The sequence below is a fragment of the Schistocerca gregaria genome, chromosome 11 (genome assembly GCF_023897955.1).
Source record: "Schistocerca gregaria isolate iqSchGreg1 chromosome 11, iqSchGreg1.2, whole genome shotgun sequence".
Lineage (NCBI taxonomy): Eukaryota > Metazoa > Arthropoda > Insecta > Orthoptera > Acrididae > Schistocerca > Schistocerca gregaria.
Genome location: NC_064930.1, coordinates 116,634,662 through 116,649,668, shown reverse-complemented (window position 1 = coordinate 116,649,668; position 15,007 = coordinate 116,634,662). Strand labels below are relative to the sequence as shown.

General features: G+C 45.7%; 1 protein-coding gene across 1 annotated transcript in view; it reads left to right on the top strand.

Moving 5' to 3' along the window:
* The window catches only part of LOC126295177 (voltage-gated potassium channel subunit beta-2-like), a 1,066,574-nt gene that overhangs the window by 1,041,845 nt on the left and 9,722 nt on the right, over positions 1–15,007 (top strand). Inside the window, exons 12-13 of the mRNA XM_049987482.1 lie at positions 1,944–2,207; positions 11,374–11,613. Of these exons, the coding sequence (XP_049843439.1) occupies positions 1,944–2,207; positions 11,374–11,475 (366 nt within the window). The 3' untranslated portion in view covers positions 11,476–11,613. The remainder of the gene's footprint in view (positions 1–1,943; positions 2,208–11,373; positions 11,614–15,007) is intronic.

The window sequence follows — 15,007 nt, the reverse complement described above, 5'->3', positions numbered from 1 at the left end:
CACTGTTGACTAGTATACCTGCAAATAATACAAGTGATATCAAGGAATTCGTTGTCAGTGAATAAATTTGGGAGCATTATTACTCTGTAGCGACTCACTGGTAACCGAGTGTCCTCTGTACTAAAATACTCTGAAAATTTCACTAAATAGCTTCCGAAATTCTGTCATTGGGTTCACTCTGTATATTCAGTCGTCGAACCCAGTCAATGATTAATTTTTGGATATCATAGACGAAAATGAAATATATTCGCAGTTGCAAAAATGACCATCAGCTATATAATGGAATGACCATAATGATATTTATGCTGGACTGAGGTATGAGCCCAGTTTTGCCACTTATCGCAAGCAGTCAGCTTACCAAACTTCCTTACGCTATAAACCATTTTCACCATTCCATCATTCAACTGATGGTTGTTCATATTCGCAACAGTAAACGCTCGCAACAGTAAACGCATTTCACGTATTTTATAACAGTGCATGTCTGAAATAATGTTGTACAGTACTGATGAACAACACAGGCACTGAAGTATCGTACAGTAGAATTTTTAACACCTTTGGAATCCAAAAACATGAAAACAGAGTGACACAGACACTTCTACAGCCAGCCCATATACTAGGCTGTTCCAGCGCGGTCCATGGGGAAAGGGTGCCCGCATCCACCTCTCACCATGCTAATGAACAGGCACTTGAAGTGTAGACTTCCCACCAGACAGCCATGTTGCACATGCACAAGCTGGTTGGCCATCCCTGACCAAAGGCTCTCGGCCAATGAACTGTAATCGTAAACGCTATGGCCCAATTCCAAGGCCCCTGTCAGCCATTTGCCCACCCTTGTCCATCTGTAGCCATGCTGATCCAATGCACTCGAAGCGGTAAGGGTGCACACATCCACCTCGCATCAGAGTTGTGAACAGTTACTTGAAATGTAGACTTCCCCCCAGAAGGCCGTGTTGCACATGCGGAAGATGATTGGCCACCCTGTTCAAGGGGCTCTCAGCCAATGAACTGTGATCGTAAATGCTATGGCCCAGTTCCAAGGGCCTCTGTCAGCCGTTTGCCCACCCTTATCCATCTGTACCCATGCTGTTCCAATGCGCTCCATGGCGTTATAGTGCGCACATCCACCTCTCAGCATACTCTTGAACAGGTACTTGAAGTGTAGACTTCCTGGCAGACGGCCATGTTGCACGTGAATAAGCTGGTTAGCCACCCCTGTGCACAGGCTCTCACCCAATGAGATGCGGTCATAAACGCTACTGCCCAAGTCCAAGGCCCCCCTGTTAGCCGTTTGCCACCCTTGCCCACTTGTACCCATGCTGTTCCAATGCGCTCCATGGCGTTATAGTGCGCACATCCACCTCTCAGCATACTCGTGAACAGGTACTTGAAGTGTAGACTTCCTGCCAGACGGCCATGTTGCACATGAATAAGCTGGTTAGCCACCCCTGTGCACAGGCTCTCACCCAATGAGATGCAGTCGTAAACACTACTGCCCAAGTCCAAGGCCCCCATGTCAGCCGTTTGCCCACCCTTGGCCACTTGTACCGATGCTGTTCCATTGCGCTCCATTGAGTAGGAGTGCATCCATCCACCTCTCACCACGCTCACGAACAGGCACTTGAAGTGTAGACTTCCCATCAGACGGCCATTTTGCACATGCGGAAGTTGGTTGGCCACACCTGTCCACAGGCTCTCAAGCAATGAGATGTGATCGTAAACGCTACAGCCCAATTCCGAGGCGCCCGTGTGAGCCGTTCGCCCACCCTTGCCCACCTGTACCCGTGCCTGCCCGGGCGGCCCCCGGGCATGCAGGTGAGCTGGAACACCCTACCTCGTACCGCTGTCGCTGCCGCCCGCTGCTGTAGATAGTGACAGTGTGGTGTGTAACACTGTGTTCCTGCCAACTGCACGCCACTCCGGTCCACGCACCCGTGGCCGCACAGGGCTTCACGTGGGTCAAGGACCGCAGTGGAGGCGGCGGGGGCGGAGGCGGGGGCGGAGGCGACGACACGCCCCGCGAGCCCGCCCCACCGGCGCGGCGGCCGCAGCAGGAGAAGGTGCGGGACGTGGCGCAGCTGGCGGAGCGGCTGGGCTGCTCGGTGCAGCAGCTGGCCATCGCGTGGGGGCTCAAGAACGAGAGCGTCCAGTGCCTGCTGCTGGGCGCCGCCTCCGCCGACCAGCTCTACGAGAGCATACAGTCCCTCCAGGTGGGTCCACCCAGCCGACTAGCCAACAAGTCAAAGCAGATCACCTACGGGCTCGAGGAATCGGGTGTATCTGTCAAAACAACCTGTAACACAGACCAGAGCTACTGCGGGGTCAACTAATACGGGGTACAAAGTATGTTTCTACTGTTCAGTTGTGCTCAGACACGAACCTAGTATGGGGTTTCCAATTGCTGGCCAAATCCACAGATGCGTATGCACTACTGGCCATTAAAACTGACACACCACGAAGATGACGTGCTACAGACGCGAAATGTAACCGACAGGGAGAAGATGATTAGCTTTCCAGAGCATTCACACAAGGTTGGCGCCGGTGGCGACACCTACAACGTGCTGACATGACGATACTTTCCAACCGATTTCTCATACACAAACAGCAGTTGACCGGCGTTGCCTGGTGAAACGTAGTTGTGTTGCCTCGTGTAAGGAGGAGAAATGCGTACCATCACGCATTCGACTTTGTTAAAGGTCGTATTGTAGCCTATCGCGATTGCGGTTTATCGTATCGCGACATTGCTGCTCGCGTTGGTCGAGATCCAATGACTGTTAGCAGAATATGGAATCGGTGGGTTCAGGAGGGTAATACGGATCGCCGTGCTGGCTCCCAACGGCCTCGTATCACTAGCAGTCGAGATGACAGGCATCTTATCCGCACGGCTGCAACGGATCTTGCAGCTACATCTCGATCCATGAGTCAACAGATGGGGATGTTTGCAAGACAACAACCATTTGCACGAACAGTTCGGAGACGTTTGCAGCAGCATGGACTGTCAGTTCAGAGACCGTGGCTGCGGCTACCCTTGACGCTGCATCACAGACGGGAGTGCCTGCGATAGTGTACTCGACGCGGACCTGGGTGCATGAATGGCAAAACGTCATTTTTTCGGATGAATCCAGGTTCTGTTTACAGCATCATGATGGTCGCATCCGTGTTTCGCAACATCGCGTTGAACGCACATTGGAATCGTGTATTCATCATCGCCATACTGGCGTATCACTCGGCGTGATGGTTTGGGGTGGCATTGATTATACGTCTCGGTCACCTGTTGTTCGCATTGACGGCACTTTGAACAGCTGACATTACATTTAAGATGTGTTACGACCCGTGGCTCTACCCTTCATTCGTTCCTACAAAACCCTACATTTCAGCAGGATAATGCACGACCTCATGTTTCAGGTCCTGTACGGGCCTTTCTGGATACAGAAAATGTTCACCTGCTGCCCTGGCCAGCACATTCTCCAGATCTCTCACCAATTGAAAACGTCTGGTCAATGGTGGCCGAGCAACTGGCTCATCACAATACTCTGGTCACTACTCTCGAAGAACTGTGGTATCGTGTTGAAGCTGCATGGGCAGATGTACCTGTACACGCCATCCAAGCTCTGCTTGACTCAATGGCGAGGCATATCGAGGCCGTTATTACGGTCAGAGGTGGTTGTTCTGGGTACCGATTTCTCAGGATCTATGCACACAAACTGCGCGAAAATGTAGTGACATGTCAGTTCTAGTATAATGTATTTGTCCAATGAATACCCATTTATCATCTGCATTTCTTCTTGGTGTAGCAATTTTAATGGCCAGTAGTGTAGTCCTTGTAGGTAAGCCTAATGAGTTATCCAATCTCTTCTGAAAAACAGCTTGTCATCTCTGCAGGACACAACACTGAGGGTCTCCAGTACGAGCTACTGGAGTTTCTATGTACAAGGATTGGACAAAAATATGGAAACCACATGAGAAATGCGTGCTTGAACGTAAATGCAGAAGCCAGCCACGCCTGTTGGACCACGAATGCACCAGTGTGATGTCGTCAATATCGTGCAAGTGTCAGCCGTGGTCGGAAGAGCGTTCAGCGTAGGTGTCAGTGCATTATATCAGGAATGTGAACAAATTTTTGATGCTCGTTGTGGTGGGTGCTTCCAAACCCATGATATCCTAAGTGTTTTGTGTTTCGAGAGACACCACAGGAAAGATTTATGCTGTGTACACTGAAAGTGGGGAAAACATCATCGCTTGCATTACAGTATGGACGAACGTATGCCTTGCGGGGTGGTGACAGACAAACATTGAAGAGGAGTGTGACAGAAAATAAGAGGACGCACAACTGAATGTCTCATTCACGAGCCCTATCAGCATCAGAACAACAGAATGGGGGCTCCGTAAGATGGGAATTACAAGGCGAGGTGGAATTCCAAAACCACTCATCAGTGATGCAAAAGCCCATAACAGGAAAATGTGGTGACAAAGCCATAAAATCTGCACTGTGGAGCAGTTGAAAAAAGTCATTTGGTCGAATGAGTCTTGTTTCAACTTCTGCCCATGTTTTCCTCCTAAGAGTGCAACCCAGTGGGATCTTGATGACAATATGTACAGCCCTTTCACTTTATTTTGAGTCATCAGTCTCCTGATTGGTTTGACGCAGCTCACCCCAAATTCCTCTCCTGTGCAAACCTCTTCATGTCAGAGTAGTACTTGCAACCTGCCTCTTCAGTTATCTGCTGGATGTATTCCAATCTCTGTCTTCCTTTACCGTTTCTGCCCTCTACAGCTCCCTCTAGTACCATGATAGTCTTTCCCTCATGTCTTAACACGTGTCCTATCAACCTCTCCCTACTCCTTGTCAGTCTTGTCCACATTCTCTTATTCCTCTCAAATTCTGTGAGAAAGCTCATCGTTCCTTACCTTATCAGTCCACCTGAATTTCAACATTCGTCTGTAGCACCTCTTCTCAGATACTTCGATTCTCTTCTCTTCCGGTTTTAACACAGTCCATGTTTCACTATCATACAATAGCTCCCTACTTTGCAATCGTATACAACCGCTCGCTCACCGATAGATCTGTACCTACAGATTGGAAAATTGCGCAGGTCGCACCAGTGTTTAAGAAGGGTAGTAGGAGTAATCCATCGAACTACAGGCCTATATCATTGACGTGGGTTTGCAGTAGGGTTTTGGAGCATATACTGTATTCAAACATTATGAATCACCTCGAGGGGAACGATGTATTGACACATAGTTAGCATGGTTTCAGCAAACATCGTTCTTGTGCAACGCAGCTATCTCTTTATACGCACGAAGTAATGGCCGCTATCGACAGGGAATCTCAAATTGATTCCGTATTTCTAGATTTCCGGAAAGATTTTGACACTGTTCCTCATAAGCGACTTCTAATCAAGCTGCGAGCCTATGGGGTATCGTCTCAGTTGTGCGACTGGATTCATGATTTCCTGTCAGGAAGGTCGCAGTTCGTAGTAATAGACGGCAAATGATCGAGTAAAACTGCAGTGATATCAGGTGTTCCCCAGGGAAGCGTCCTGGGACCTCTACTGTTCCTGATCTACATAAATGACCTGGGTGACAGTGTGAGCAGTTCTCTTAGGTTGTTCGCAGATGATGCTGTAATTTACCGTGGTTCGATGAACCTTCTGCCAAGCACTTACATGTGAATTGCAGAGTAGTCATATAGATGTAGATGTAGGCTATGTTACAAACGTAAATGCTTAGAAATTTCTACCTCAAATTAAAGCCTATGTTTGACACTAATACACTACTCTTGGCCTGGAATGCTCTTTTTGCCATTGCTAGTGTACTTTCTGTGTCCTCCTTGCTTCGTCTACCATTGGTTCTTTTGCTGCCTAGGTAGCACAATACCTTAACTTCATCTCCCTCGTGACCATGAATCCTGGTGTTCAGTTTCTCTCTGTTCTCATTTGTGCTACCTCTCATTACTTTCGTCTTTCTTCTATTTACTCTAAATCCATATTCTGCACTCATTAGAGTGTTCATTTCATTCAGCAGATCCTGTAATTATTCTTCTCTTTCACTCAAGGTAGCAATGTCGTCAGCGAATCGTATCATTTATACCCTTTCACCTTGAATTTTAACTCCACTAGTGAATATTTCTTTTAATCCCATCATTGCTTCTTCGATGTCAGATTGGACAGTAGGAGCGAAAGACTACAACGCTGTCTTACACCCTTTTTAATTCGAACACTACGTTCTTTGTCGTCCAGTCTTATTATTCCTTCTTGGCTCATGTATCCATTGTATCTCCCTGCAGCTTACCCCTATTTTTCTGAGAATTCCGAATATCTTGCACCATTTTTCGTTGCCCAACACTTTTTTCAGTCGAAACTCCTGAGAACATGTCTTTACCCTTGCCTCCATTATGAACTGCACCGTTAACTCTCTGTTGCCTTTAAAATGGTTCAAATGGCTCTGAGCACTATGGTACTTAACATCTGAGGTCATAAGTCCCATAGAACTGAGAACTACTTAAACCTAACTAACGTAAGGACATCACTCACATCCATGCCTGAGGCAGGATTCGAACCTGCGACCATAGCAGCAGAGGAGTTCCAGGCTGAAGCGCCTAGAACCACTCGGCCACAACGGCAGGCTGCCTCATCACCCACTGAGAAGTATTCAACTACTAAGGCATATATGGTTTTACCAGTAACTGCTGAATAAATCTCCAGATCGCTTTTAATGTCAGGACCGTGGGTTTACTGATCGTCCGATGACCAGCGGTGTCAATTTGTGTCTCTGACGCGTTGCTGCAGTTAAGTGTACTTAAGACTGCTTCTCTCCTTTACACTTTTCTCCTCTAAAGACCATCGTATTCTCTGACATCAGTTCATAGAACTATCCCGTCTCATCTGTACAAGTTTTCAGGACGGTATTTTTCTAACAGTTTACACATGGCGTTTTTCATCCAAAGTTCTGCATCGACTAAAGGTGCTGATTTTTCTTCTGCCGAAATCACTTTAAAAATGATCCCTTTGCTGTCCCTAAATCTTTCCAATCATCCGTTACTTACCTTAAAATTAGAATCGCAAGGCAACTTAGCGAAATCTAATGCTTTCTGGTGTATCAATGGACCATTAATTGATACATTCTGCGCACGCATCTCATGAAACGACCGCACTGTAGCACTGCCCCCATCGTCAGCACCATTCTTTTTCTTGAAGGGCTAAGTTTGCCACCTACAAAACTTCCTTCATTTTATTTTCGTTTTTTAAGGACTGTAGCTAACGTTTCTTGATCAATTCCATACTTCCTCGCCACGTCTACTTGTATCATTCCGTTATCAACGTGTTTTGAAAACCTCCATTCTTGTCTCCAACATTCGTTTCCCAGTTCTAGCCATGGTCCAAATCTTAGCGAAGTCCAAAGCGTTTGCATCAACTAAAAACATTCACAGATTGCAAAAATCGCGGAAATAAGCTGCGTTATGATCCCGACAAAACACTTCTGTCTGGTACTGAAGCTCAACAACGGACAAACTTAACACTCGTTCAAACAAAGGAGCGTTTTGACGTTTGCCGCCCAGCACAGCTCGCCCGTGGCTGTACGCTATTCTATAGAAGGAGTATATACAGGGTCTATACAAGGGCGGTGTACTTGAGGACAATATTATGGAAATGGAAGAGGATGAAGATGAAATGGGAATATGATACTGCGTGAAGAGTTTGACAGAGCACTGAAAGACATAACTCGAAACAAGGCCCCGGCAGTAGACAACATTCCATTAGAACTACTGACAGCCTTGGGAGAGCCAGCCCTGACAAAACTCTACCACCTGGTGAAGAAGCCATGGCTGCAAAATATTAACACGAATTCTTTACAGACGAATGGAAAAACTGGTAGAAGCCGACCTCGGGAAACATCAATTTGGATTCCATAGAAACGTTGGAACACGTTAGGCAATACTGACCCTACGACTAATCTTAGAAAATAGATTAAGTAAAGGCAAACCTACGTTTCTAGCATTTGTAGACTTAGAGAAAGCTTTTGACAATGTTGACTGCAATACTCTCTTTCAAATTCTGAAGGTGACAGCGTTAAAATACAGGCAGCGAATGGCTATTTACAATTTGTGCAGAAACCAGATGGCAGTTATAAGAGTCGAGGGACATAAAAGGGAAGCAGTGGTTGGAAAGGGAGTGAGACAGGGTTGTAGCCTATCCCTGATGTTATTCAATCTGTATATTGAGCAAGCAGTACAGTAAACAAAAGAGTAGGAATTGAAATCCATGGAGAAGAAATAAATACTTTGAGGTTCGCCGATGACATTGTAATTCTGTCAGAGACAGCAAAGGACCTGGAAGAGCAGTGGAACGGAATGGACAGTGTCATGAAACGAGGATATGCGATGAACATCAACAAAAGCAAAACGAAGATAATGGAATGTAATCGAATTAAGTCGGATGTTGCTGAGGGAAATATATTAGGAAATGAGACACTTAAAGTAGTAAAGGAGTTTTGCTATTTGGGGAGCAAAATAACTGATGATGGTCGAAGTAGAGAGGATATAAAATGTAGACTGGCAATGGCAAGGAAAGCGTTTCTGAAGAAGAGAAATTTCTTAACATCGAGTGTAGAATTAAGTGTCCGGAAGTCGTTTCTGAAAGCATTTGTATGGAGTGTAGCCGTGTATGGGAGTGAAACATGGACGATGAATAGTTTAGACAAGAAGAGAATAGGAGCTTTCGAAATGTGGTGCTACAGAAGAATGCTGGAGATTAGACGGATGGATCACGTAACTAATGAGGAGGTATTGAATAGAATTGGGTAGAAGAGAAATTTGTGGCACAACTTGACTAGAAGAAGGGATCGATGGGTAGGACATGTTCTGAGGCATTAAGGGATCACCAATTTAGTATTTGAGAGCTGTGTGGAGGATAAAAATCGTAGAGGGAGACGAAAAGATGGATGCACTAAGCAGATTCAGAAGGATGTAGGTTGCAGTAGGTACTGGGAGATGAAGAAGCTTGCACAGGGTAGAGTAGCATGGAGAGCTGCATCAAACCAGTCCAGGACTGAAGACCACAACAACAACAACAACAACAACAACACAGCAGTGTGTTGCTAAATTTACTTCATCATTGTAATGGGAGGAGGGGAAGTAATTAACGTACTACATATCAGCCGGATCCATATAAAATTATCACAGTACCTGGGTTTATCTTTGTATTGGTAATCGTTATATAGAGGTTTGCGTTTACTTGAGGACATATTCCTTCTTGATAAATCTGATTAAGATTATTAAGCATATCTAGAAAAGAGTACAATCATTCCAGATGAGCCCAATAAGCTGTATAATCTGTTCTCATAACCAGCTATTCACCACTTAAGGTCTCAGCACAGATGGATTCCACTATCTGCTACTGTGGTCTGTATGTGTGAACTGGCTGTGCGCCCCTGCAGGTAGATCTGTCTACCCATCTAATCTGTACCGTATAGCGGATCACCTATGAGCTCAACGCAAAGAGTGTATGTAATCTAATACAGGGTACCAGCGTTTTTCTGCTGTGTGCATCTATTAGAGTGCACAACCTTTTTGGATAAATTTGGTGTGGGGGTTCCAACTGCTGAGCAGATCTACAAAGGTGTAAAGTCCCTTCAAGGAAGCCCAGTCAGTCATTCAGAAAAAAACTTAGTTTCTAGTGACAGTCTAGGATCGAAAACTAATATGTACATTTATCTTAAAAGTTATCATTTATATATATCCTGTAAAGTGACACGTTCCAGATTATTTTGGCTGAAACAAACAATTATAGTCAATTGATACACCACCAATCAATTATTTGAGCCATCCATACATAAATACTTCCTTAAATCAATATATATAATAAATGTTAGCACAATTTGTTCATACCTTCTGCCGTAACTCTGAGACCCACCCCTGCAGTTACATGATTTGGCAGCCCTCCATTCCCTTCCTTGAAAAAGATTTCCGTTTCTAACTGCAGGATTTGAGTTCGGAGATATGTGTGTGTAGAAAGAGCTTCACTCCAAGGTTTTCTTATAGGAAGTCTGTGAGGCAGTTGGGAATGTGTTACATGAGCCTACAAATTCGATTAGTGCCATTGGAATTGTCTCCACCAAAGTCATTTCGTTACAAGGGTTAACGTTCTCGAATATTTATGATTGTTTTGGTATGTTTTCAGTGTTTTATAATGAAATGAATAACTGAATGACGTTGTACTCTGTTTAAAATTATGGTGTTATTGAATACTTAAATGGATTTAGTGTCCATGAATATTATTTTTGAACATGAAATATTAAATTTTTTACGATTTTTCTGAATGTTTATTTTTATGACATTCTCAAGTGATCTGGAATGTTCTCAGAAGAAAATGAAAATAAGGACGATGTGATAAAGATCTTTTTCAGCTATATGATCAATAATTTACATGAAGCAGCCCATAAATCAATTAGTTAATCGATGTATCGTTCTGTCAGTCATACAGTTCATCAATCTCTCCATCCAGTAATTCATTCCTACTTCAGTTCATCGATCTATCCTTCTAGCCATCTATCTATCCACCCTTTCGTCAATTAGTCAATCATTTGGGTTGTGAATCAATCCATCAGCCAGTCAATTGGTCAACCCTTCTATCAAGCAACTACGCCATACCTGAGTCTGTCATTGGCCAACCATCAGTTTGCCAATTCGTCAATCATCACTCGATCAAATACCCTTCACTCATTAAGTCTATCAGTAACAAAGTCCATCAATCTCTCCAACAAGTCATCTAACCATCCATTAATTTATTCCTCTGTCGATTCACCCATTCATCTATCTGTTGGTCCATCTACACATCCACCTATCCACCCACTGTAAATGAGTCAATGCAATCTATCAATTAGTCAATCATCACTCAATCAAATACTCTTCACTCATTAATTTCATACACAAAGTCCATCAATATCTCCAACAAGTCATCTAATTTATTCCTCTGTCGATTCCCCCATTCATCCATCTGTTGGTCCACCTATCCACCCACTGTATAATCAGTCAATCACTTGACTTGTTGCTCAGTCTATCAGTCATTTACTCTCTCAGTTGGTCAATTCGTAAGTTAGTCAGTTCACCAGTATATCAGCTGGTCGGTCCATAAATCGACCAAATAACATGCAGTCAGCACTTTCTTAACAAAGAGCTCAATGCATCAAAAATTATAGAAACTCCATTGGTAGCCGAGTTCGAACACAGTATCTAGTCATTTCGAAGAAGCACATTGCGCCAGATAATTCATACACAAAATAAGTTGTAATCACCAACTGGAAAGTGGTTAATTTTAGTGTGGGTTATGTCGCACCTAGGGATGATATGACTGTGATACTATGTTTACCGTGCCACAGCTGGTGCCAAAGCTGACGAGCAGCACAATGGCAGAGTTGGAGCGCATCCTGGACAACAAGCCAGCGAGGCCACCCATGGTGTCCACCCTGGCGCTTAGATGACAATCAATGTGCCCCCCCGGGGGACCCGGAGGGGGCGCTGATGGCTCGCCCAAGGACGAGGATGCAGACCATCAGCAACTCAGCAGTCAGGCTCAGAAGCTGCCCTTCTGCACCATCCAGTGACCTCGGCTGACTCAGGTAACGCATATTCCCTAGGACATTGCTCTCCTCATTGTAACCTCACTCGATCTTCATGGTGGTTCATCACCCTGCCAATCTGATGTAGCCTCCATGTTACCAACTCCCTCCACTCATCTAATAAACTGTTTGACTTTAAAATTACAAGTCCATCAAGGCCTGCAACAAATTAGCATCAGGTTTGCTACATATTTTAATATCAGCCATTACCATTTAAGCACAACTGCTCAGAGTAGGTCAGCCATCCACATACCGTGTATAAGGAGTTATGAGGCAGTGAGTTTGTCATTCAGATATCCTGTTTGAATGTTGGTTGTCTGCATGAAGATCATGTTGTTCCTGATGTAAGAAGCATAAACTGTTACCAGCATATTCGAGAGAAGCAGTATAGTGGCTTATTGAAACTAGATTTTATCATTCTTTGATAATGCTGACCTTGTGACTGTCATGGTAAGTATCAATGTTTCGGGAGGACCACATTCTATATCATTCATCATGTCACTGACACCACTTGACTGTCGCCCAAGAGGACTGACATATTTTTTGCTCAGCCATGCAGGATTGTATGATCACACTGTGTTATGAAATAAATTTGTTTTATAGTGAGACAAGTATCCTCGCAAATAATGCAATGACATTTGGAAAAACACAGAGTGTCAGGACGGTGACCATGTTGTAGCTTCCCTGGATGCAGTAGTCACTTCTCTCTCCTTTTGCGACTGGAATGGGATGGGAAATCACTAGCAGCCATACAAGGTTCCCCATGCCATACACCACATGGTGGGTTTCAGAGCACGTATGTAGATGTAAATCTAGCGGGGTGCCTAATGACAGTGGTGAACACAGGAGTTGCACGATGAAATCTTTTCAGTGAAGTCTCACTTCAACATACAGCATCATGATGGACGTATCCATGTGTGGAGGCTGTGATAGAATCGAACATTGCTATACTGCATTTAACATCGTCCTCTGGGCTCAGCACCCAACATGGTGGGATGGGGTGCTATTGGGTAATCATCATCACCTCTGGTTTTCTTAACTGGTAATTTAAAGAGGAGCCATTATCACTGTCCTATCTTTGAGGTCTCCATGGTATTATCTTTCAACAATACAATGGAAGATCTTACGTCGCCTGTGTTGTCCTGACCTGCATCGTTACAGAGAGTGTTTGAATGTTGTTCTGGTGAGGACGTTCTCTAGAACTTTTCACACACTGAGAACATCTGGTCACAGGTTGCCGAGAGACTAACACGACACCACTCATCAGCCACTGCAATTGATGAACGATGACAAAGAGTTGAAGCAACATTGAATGACACATCCTTATGTCATCCGAGTTTTGTTCGACTTGGTGTGTCTAGTACCTCACCCCGCGGAAGTCGAACACGCGCCAGAACAAATGGACGTGGTCAGCCCATAGAGGTCTCCGCTGCCGCAGCAGCTATTCCGTGCAGTAGCTCTCTCGCAGTGAGGGCACCACCGCTACGCCATGTGCAGACAGCGGCCAATAGCCGCTCCCTCCGGTTTCGTATATAGGGACCCACTCTGCCCTAGTCCACAGGCAATCATCGTAGGTCGTACCACTCGCTCCTTCCGGCTCCTGGATTTCTCCCTTACTGTCTGCGCCCGTCCTGTCCACCTCACCCCAACCCTCACCTACCTTGGCCTCACCATTGACCGTCATCTGACCTGGATCCCTCATCTCTGCTCCATCCAATCCCAAGCCCACCACCCCCTCCAACTCCTCAAACTCCTCTCTGGCCAGACATGTGGGTTGCACCCCTCTACCATCCTCCACACCTACAAATCGTTAATCCGTCCCATCCTCTGCTATGCCAGTCCTGCATGGATATCTGCCCCTCCCCCCAAATTCTATAAGTCCCTCCTGATCCTTGAGCGTCATGCACTCCGCCTCGCCTTCTGTATACACCTCCCGCCCCCGCACGCGTATCCTCTATGATCTCATCCCTTTCCCCCATCTGCTCCTATTCCTCGAACATATCCGCATCCTCTACACCTCCCGCTGCCTTGAACCCCCTCACCCCCTGGTTGTTCCTCTCCCATCCCCACCCCCTGCCACGTCTTCACTGTTGTCTCCCCTACCCTCAATCTCTACACCCTACATCTCCTTTCCCAAGGTGGCTTTCATCAACTCCCCCTCCTGGATGGTACCCTCTCTTCCTCCATTTATCCCTCCTATCTGATCCTCACTTCCCCCCCTTCCTCTGTCCTTTTCCTGGGCTCCCTCTCCCCCCCTTCCTCCCTCTTTTTTCCCCACCTCCCCTCTCGCTGCCCCCTTCTCTCCCCCAAGTCCTTTTGCATTTCCCTCCTCTTCCTCTTCTTATTCCCTCTCCCGTCTGCCCAGACCCTCTCCCCCCTTATGAGTCCTCTCCCTCCTTGGTTCCCCCCTTTTTGTTTTCTCCTCTCCTCCCTCCTTGTTATTTTCCCCCTCCTCCAGGTCCCACCCCCATCTGCCTTTGGCTCGGGAGTGTCATATTTGTGCCACCATTTTCGTGCAGTGTTGTCCAGTGTGTGTTTTCCAGTGAGTGTTCCGTGGTGTGTCTTTAGGGACGTTTAGCGAACAGCCATCATACTGTTGCTGGGTGTGATTTTTTATCTCTCGCTAACAGAAACCAGACTGTCATGTTTTATCATTGTGTGTCTACTATGTTACTTCTCCGATTCCTGTGTATTTTATCAACATTGCCAACCCCTTTTGCTGTCTGTTTTAACTTTCCGCGTTTTTACGCCGTTTTACAGTTTAAGTCATCATTTTATCGCCTGTCTTTCCTTGTTTCTTTCTTCTTGCTTTTCTTACAAAAAAGTCTGTAGGCTGTAGAGCAGCGCACTAAGCTGCTGCCAGCCCGCCCCCCTTCGGAGGTATTGAAAATCAATAAAGAAAGAAAAAAAAACTCTGGTCCAGTCAATCTGGTACTCGCTCTGGATTGAGTTTCTATCTCGGCGGTACTGCGTTCTTCTCGTTGCTCGCTGTTGACATATGCCTGGCTCTGGTTCCGAGTGGATTTACTGTTGGTGTTTGGTGTTGTGGTTTCCACAAGTCTCCATTGTTTATCTCTTCCTCGTTGTGTCGGTCATAATCGGTCATGGTCGGGTGTTGACGGTTGTCGTTGGTCTGTCTTCTGACTCGTCCTTGTGTTTACCCGGTGGGGTGTTCTCCACCGTCGGCGGCTTCCCTGCCTGGCGGCTCCGATCCACAGTCATTGTTACTAGTAGGTATGACAGCTCTGTGTCCTGAATTTCGCATCTGTGTGCCCAAAATCACCCACAAATTTAATCCTTCTTTCTTACTATTCTATTGCCCCTGCATAATTTGTCATTTTTTATCTTTTCTCGAGGGGCAGTTTTGATGGCCGGTAGTGTGTCTGTTAGGGAT